This window comes from Bufo bufo, chromosome 2 (genome assembly GCF_905171765.1).
Source record: "Bufo bufo chromosome 2, aBufBuf1.1, whole genome shotgun sequence".
NCBI classification, from domain to species: Eukaryota; Metazoa; Chordata; class Amphibia; order Anura; family Bufonidae; genus Bufo; species Bufo bufo.
The window spans coordinates 474,160,490-474,168,241 of record NC_053390.1 but is presented as its reverse complement, the minus strand read 5'-3'; the positions used below and the strand labels follow the sequence as shown (position 1 = coordinate 474,168,241).

The following is a 7,752-nucleotide window of genomic DNA, read 5'->3' as shown; positions in this document are numbered from 1 at the left end:
ATTTTGTTCGCCTGCGTGAAAACACGAAGAAACAGGCAACTTTCATGAGAAAAACCACAAAGGTAAATGAAAGAGCTCTTAAAGCTAGCTATCACGTTGCTGAACTTATAGCTAAGTCAAAAAAGTGGTGGTGTGCCTCGTGATTTTTTTCATGAAAAAAGTGTGCCTTTGCACAAAAAAGGTTGGGAAACACTGACCTAGAAAGCCAAAATTCCGCCTCGACACACTCCCTTAAGCAAACAAAAATTCTAGGCTTTCTGGAAGGCTTGGATTTATCCAAGGTTCTAGAATCTGACAAGTTAACTCTTACTCAACCGATAACAATTCAGGAAGTAAAAGATACAGTATCTTCATTTCCAATGGGAAAAAGCCCGGGCCCGGATGGGCTTACACTAAAATATTATAAAAAATTCCAGGGAATTTTATTACCGCGCCTCACATTATTATGCAACAGCCTTCTTAATGGGAACCAACTCCCGAAGCAAGCACTGGAAGCGCACATAACAATATTACCCAAAGAAGGAAATGATCCAAACCTATGCTCCAGCTACAGGCCCATATCATTGCTAAACATTGATATTAAAATATGGGCTAAACTACTGGCCAGGAGGCTCACGAGTATTTTGCCCAAGATAGTCAACTCAGATCAAATGGGGTTTGTCAAAAACAGAGAAGGGAGACATAATGTCATACGCTTACTTAATTCCATTTTTCTAGCAAAAACAAAATATTATCCCCTTGTGCTGGTAGGCACGGACGCGGAGAAGGCGTTTGACAGGGTCGCTTGGGACTTTATGCGTTTTATGTTGATGCAATTTAACTTCCCACCTCAATTTATAGAAGCAATTTTTACTTTATATTCTGCTCCTTCAGCACATATTAAAGTTAACGGAACCCTCTCCCAATCATTTACAATAACTAATGGAACGAGACAAGGGTGCCCCCTTTCTCCCTCATTATTTATATTGTCAATGGAAATACTACTCCAAAAACTCAGGCAGGATGATGTTATAAAAGGTTTTTCACACAAATCGGTCCAGCATATGGTATCGGCATTTGCAGATGACCTTTTGCTATTCGTCACGAACCCGCTTACTGCAATGCCCAGGCTTTTAGATATTTTCCAACAATATGGTGACATATCGAATTTTAAAGTAAACTATTCCAAATCAGACCTTTTGAACATTTCATTATCCCAGTCCCAGGCGGCCCTGTTGAACAAAATCTCCCCTTTTCATTGGGCAGAAAAGTCTATAAAATATCTAGGGGTACATATACCTACCAAATTGGAGGATTTGTACTCAGTGAATTATCAACCCCTAACATTAAACATTGCAAAACAACTTAAGGAATACAACCTCCCATTCATGTCTTGGATGGGGCGGAAAAACCTCTTGCAAACATACATACTCCCCCAAATACTCTATTTCTTAATGATGTTACCTATGCACTTACCTGAAAGTTTCTTCACTACCATAAGGAAACATTTTTCTGATTTCTTGTGGAAGGGAAAGAAACCTAGGCTAGCATATAAGACACTTACCCGGAAAAAAACTAGGGGTGGTCTAGGCCTCCCCGACATCAAACAGTACTATGTAGCGCTTCACTTGCAAAGGTGGTTGGAAATAATAAGTAGTGCCTCACCAGATACAGACCCAAGACGAAACCCAGATTTGGCTGTATTAGGACCGACTTACTTAAAAATGTTATGGCTCCCTGACCGTAAAGAAGTTCAAGGACTCTCACAGTCTCTAGTTCAGGGCACAATCCGTGTATGGAAGTCCCTACAACAAACACGCACATTATGGAAGGACACATCGCCACTACTACCGGCATGTTTAATCCCATATGTAGTGAAAAAAGATGAATATATCTCTAGGTCCTTATGGTCCCAACTAAAGGACATGACTGTAGCTACTTGTCTTGCTGATAATAAAGTCCCAAATATCACTTCCCTACAAATATCTCTCCAACCATCAGAAATAAAAATTTTTTTTTTGGTCTGATAATTTTATTAACAATTGAATGACAAGGCTGGATAACTACAGACGACGACCACCCTTTCTGCGGGTGCTGTCTGAAGGGATGGGTGTTACGTCCTCAATGCGGCTAATTTTCATGCCAGAACGAGCCAATGCTCTGAGGGCAGACTGGGCACCAGGTCCAGGAGTCTTGGTCCTGTTGCCACCGGTGGCACAGAGCTTGATGTGAAGAGCGGTGATGCCAAGTTCCTTGCACCTCTGGGCGACATCTTGAGCAGCCAACATAGCAGCATAAGGAGAGGACTCATCTCTGTCGGCTTTCACCTTCATGCCACCGGTCACGCGGCAGATTGTTTCCTTGCCAGACAGATCGGTCACATGTACAAAGGTGTCGTTGAAGGAGGCAAAGATGTGGCAGACTCCAAACACGTTCTCCCCTTCAGCCACTTGTAGCCCCAAGCTGATCACCTGCTCTTCCTTCTTTTCCTTACCCTTACGTGGAGCCATTTTGTTACGTCTTCTCGTGGAGCCGCTACAGGAAAGCATCAATTTTTTACACGTTGAACACTTTAGGAACATATGCACAATTTTTCTGTCTCATAACCCAGCCACTAGGCCTTTGACAAGGTTTGAACAATTAATTCTTCTTCACAAAAGTAAAAAGCAGAAACTGTCTACGATATACTCGCACTTGTCCTTTTCCAAGTCGGTAGATCATCCTCAGTTTTTACAAGCTTGGGAGAAGGAGTTAGGCATTAATCTATCCGAGGTCGACAGCAAGTTTATATTAAAATACTCACATGGCTTTTCAACCTGTGTGAAGATCCAAGAAAACCATTATAAACTTATATCTAGATGGTACAAAACTCCCGAATTTTTATTTAAGGCGGGCTTGTCGTCCTCTGATAGATGTTGGAGATGTCAGGTTCAAGTTGGGACTCTGAGTCATATTTGGTGGTTATGCCCGGTGGTGAGCTCCTACTGGATGGAAATTCAAAAGCACATAAATGCACTTATGCCATCGACGACTGAATTGACGGTAGGGTTGGTATTACTAGCTCTACCCACAACACAATTTAGACCATCAAGAAACTCATTAGTAACCCACTTAGTGGCGGCAGCCAAGTGCCTTATTCCACTACTGTGGCTGCAACCACATCCACCGTCAATGCAGCAGTGGTTCCAAAAAGTACATCAGATATGTCGGATGGAGGAGCTGACCAGCTGGCAGGTTAATAATTACGAGCTATATAAGAAAATTTGGGATCCATGGCTGAAATATACTGGTGTGCAACATGATTGATTGTACAGAAATAGATTACTCATTTGATTCAACGCAACTATATAACTCATTTGCTCTAAACTAGATGTACTAGTCATATTCTGTACTAGACATCTATTACATGTTATTACATGTTTTCTCAACTTGCTTTTGAGGTTCTAGACTTAGCAATGTCCACATAGGTCTCCCGCAATTGTCATTAACTTATTGTAACAGGCATAGTTTGTAACTTAAAGATGGTACAGACAAGGTAAAAGTTTGTATGTTTATGTACTTTGTTTATTTGTTCAAAACCAGCAAGTAATACAACAGATATGTCAAATTATGGAAAATTTATTGTATGACATGCAGATATACTGCACGACATATGTAACGTTAATATGTTGTATTGTCTGAAATCAATAATAAAAACATATTTGATAAAAAAAAGAAATAAAAGAAAAGATCTACCGGTATCAAAGCATTTTGCGGAAAAAAATCATAAGGAGAATGAATTAAGATTCATGATCTTGGATCATGTGAAACCGCTGGAAAGGGGCGGAGACAGGCTAGTGTTATTAAAGAAAAATGAGCTCAGATGGATTTTCCGTCTTGATACATTGAAGCCCAAAGGCTTTAATGTTGAATTTAGGATAACTGGGGGGATGGTAGGTTAATGCCCTATTATTCATTGTTGGTGATTTTGTGCATCCTTATTGCTGTACCAGGTGAATCTAACATATGTTACATAAAACTAACTGTGAAAGTAATGTTATAATATGATTATTCTACAGTTGGGAACATGGAATCGCGATATAGTGGAAAATATGGAAGCCGTTATGCTGGGACATATATCAGCTGAATACAAGATCATGGAATAAGGAAGATTTCTAATGTATATACATTTGCCCAAAAGATTGCCTTTAAACAAAATGGTGGAAGTCGGGTGCGCGTCCCCGGGATCAAGACGTCCGAGGATGCATGGGCTGGCTGTGTGTTGATTGGTCCGCGTGCATTCTTGTGCACATTGGACAGGTCGCCATTGCGTCAGGATCGTCTCGTCTCCGCCCCGGGTGACGTCCACTGGATATTTACCACCTAGTAGGAGGGACATGGGTTGACACATGCGCACTAGGAACCGGGAGACGCGCTGAACATAGCGTGGAGTACCGCTACCTAGGATGAGTTTTTATCTTCCTTATTAACTATGCAAAGTACAGCCTTAATGCCCCAGCAAGGTATTTTTAATATACAGGGTGGGCCATTTATATGGATACACCTTAATAAAATGGGAATGGTTGGTGATATTAACTTCCTGTTTGTGGCACATTAGTATATGTGAGGGGGGAAACTTTTCAAGATGGGTGGTGACCATGGCGGCCATTTTGAAGTCGGACATTTTGAATCCAACTTTTGTTTTTTCAATAGGAAGAGGGTCATGTGACACATCAAACTTATTGGGTATTTCACAAGAAAAACAATGGTGTGCTTGGTTTTAACGTAACTTTATTCTTTTATGAGTTATTTACAAGTTTCTGACCACTTATAAAATGTGTTCAATGTGCTGCCAATTGTGTTGGATTGTCAATGCAACCCTCTTCTCCTACTCTTCACACACTGATAGCAACACCGCAGGAGAAATGCTAGCACAGGCTTCCAGTATCCGTAGTTTCAGGTGCTGCACATCTCGTATCTTCACAGCATAGACAATTGCCTTCAGATGACCACAAATATAAAAGTCTAAGGGGATCAGATCGGGAGACCTTGGGGGCCATTCAACAGGCCCACGACGACCAATCCACTTTCCAGGAAACTGTTCATCTAGGAATGCTCGGACCTGACACCCATAATGTGGTGGTGAACCATCTTGCTGGAAAAACTCAGGGAACGTGCCAGCTTCAGTGCATAAAGAGGGAAACACATCCTCATGTAGCAATTTCGCATATCCAGTGACCCCCTTAGACTTCTATCTTTGGGGTCATCTGAAGGCAATTGTCTATGCTGTGAAGATACGAGATGTGCAGCACCTGAAACTACGGATACTGGAAGCCTGTGCTAGCATTTCTCCTGCGGTGTTGCTATCAGTGGGAGAAGAGGGTTGCACTGACAATCCAACACAATGGGCAGCACATTGAACACATTTTATAAGTGGTCAGAAACTTGTAAATAACTCATGAAACAATAAAGTTACGTTAAAACCAAGCACACCATTGTTTTTCTTGTGAAATACCCAATAACTTTGATGTGTCACATGACCCTCTTCCTATTGAAAAAACAAAAGTTGGATTCAAAATGGCCGACTTCAAAATGGCCGGCATGGTCACCACCCATCTTGAAAAGTTTCCCCCCTCACATATACTAATGTGCCACAAACAGGAAGTTAATATCACCAACCATTCCCATTTTATTAAGGTGTTTATCAGTTCAAATTGATTACATGATGTATATATACTAGCACTGCTGCACTTTATGTTTCACTTGGCTTGAAAAAGGTTCTGAGAGAGAACCGAAACGTTGCTGTATGACATGTGTGAATAAATAGCACATTTTTTTTCATCTTTCAAGGAGTGCCGCGGATTTTCATTATTTGTTCATCACCCTGAATCGAGGGATTACCGCTGGCACCCATTTTTCAGTCAACAAAGGAGTGCTGCCCGGCTTTTCATGGATATATATATATATATATATATATATATATATATACACACTCACCTAAAGAATTATTAGGAACACCTGTTCTATTTCTCATTAATGCAATTATCTAGTCAACCCATCACAGGGCAGTTGCTTCAATGCATTTAAGGGTGTGGTCCTGGTCAAGACAATCTCCTGAACTCCAAACTGAATGTCAGAATGGGAAAGAAAGGTGATTTAAGCAATTTTGAGCGTGGCATGGTTGTTGGTGCCAGACGGGCCGGTGAGTATTTCACAATCTGCTCAGTTACTGGGATTTTCACGCACAACCATTTCTAGGGTTTACAAAGAATGGTGTGAAAAGGGAAAAACATCCAGTATGCGGCAGTCCTGTGGGTGAAAATGCCTTGTGGATGCTAGAGGTCAGAGGAGAATGGGCCGACTGATTCAAGCTGATAGAAGAGCAACGTTGACTGAAAATACCACTCGTTACAACCGAGGTATGCAGCAAAGCATTTGTGAAGCCACAACACGCACAACCTTGAGGCGGATGGGCTACAACAGCAGAAGACCCCACCGGGTACCACTCATCTCCACTACAAATAGGAAAAAGAGGCTACAATTTGCACAAGCTCACCAAAATTGGACTGTTGAAGACTGGAAAAATGTTGCCTGGTCTGATGAGTCTCGATTTCTGTTGAGACATTCAAATGGTAGAGTCCAAATTTGAAAACAGAATGAGAACATGTATCCATCATGCCTGGTTACCACTGTGCAGGCTGGTGGTGGTGGTGGTGTAATGGTGTGGGGGATGTTTTCTGGGCACACTTTAGGCCCCTTAGTGCCAATTGGGCATCGTTTAAATGCCACGGGCTACCTGAGCATTGTTTCTGACCATGTCCATCCCTTCATGACCACCATGTACCCATCCTCTGATTGCTACTTCCAGCAGGATAATGCACCATGTCACAAAGCTCAAATCATTTTAAATTGGTTTCTTGAACATGACAATGAGTTCACTGTACTAAAATGGCCCCCACAGTCACCAGATCTCAACCCAATAGAGCATCTTTGAGATGTGGTGGAACGGGAGCTTCGTGCCCTGGATGTGCATCCCTCAAATCTCCATCAACTGCAAGATACTATCCTATCAATATGGGCTAACATTTCTAAAGAATGCTATCAGCACCTTGTGGAATCAATGCTACGTAGAATTAAGGCAGTTCTGAAGGCAAAAGGGGGTCCAACACCGTATTAGTATGGTGTTCCTAATAATTCTTTAGGTGAGTGTATATAAAAATATATAGAGAGGGTTCAGTCGCTGTGTCTTACTGTACGTCTGATCTGCAACTACAGGAAACGTTTGGTTGAAGTCATTGCTGCCAAAGGAGGTTCAACCAGTTATTAAATCGAAGGGTTCACATACTTTTTCCACCTGCACTGTGAATGTTTACATGGCATGTTCAATAAAAACATGGTAACATTTAATTTTTTGTGTGTTATTAGTTTAAGCAGACTGTGATTGTCTATTGTTGTGACTTAGATGAAGATCAGATCACATTTTATGACCAATTTGTGCAGAAATCCATATCATTCCAAAGGGTTCACATACTTTTTCTTGCAACTGTATATATATATATATATATATATACACTGCTCAAAAAAATAAAGGGAACACAAAAATAACACATCCTAGATCTGAGTTAATTAAATATTCTTCTGAAATATTTTGTTCTTTACATAGTTGAATGTGCTGACAACAAAATCACACAAAAATAAAAAAATGGAAATCAAATTTTTCAACCCATGGAGGTCTGGATTTGGAGTCACACTCAAAATGAAAGTGGAAAAACACACTACAGGCTGATCCAACTT

General features: G+C 41.0%; 1 protein-coding gene across 1 annotated transcript; it reads right to left on the bottom strand.

The window, feature by feature from the left end:
* Positions 1–2,009: 2,009 nt before the first annotated feature.
* LOC120989556 (40S ribosomal protein S14-like) lies at positions 2,010–2,521 on the bottom strand. The gene has a single exon (XM_040417743.1). It carries the CDS (start codon positions 2,487–2,489, stop codon positions 2,043–2,045), a length of 447 nt encoding a protein of 148 aa, XP_040273677.1. The 5' UTR covers positions 2,490–2,521; the 3' UTR covers positions 2,010–2,042.
* Positions 2,522–7,752: the final 5,231 nt, after the last annotated feature.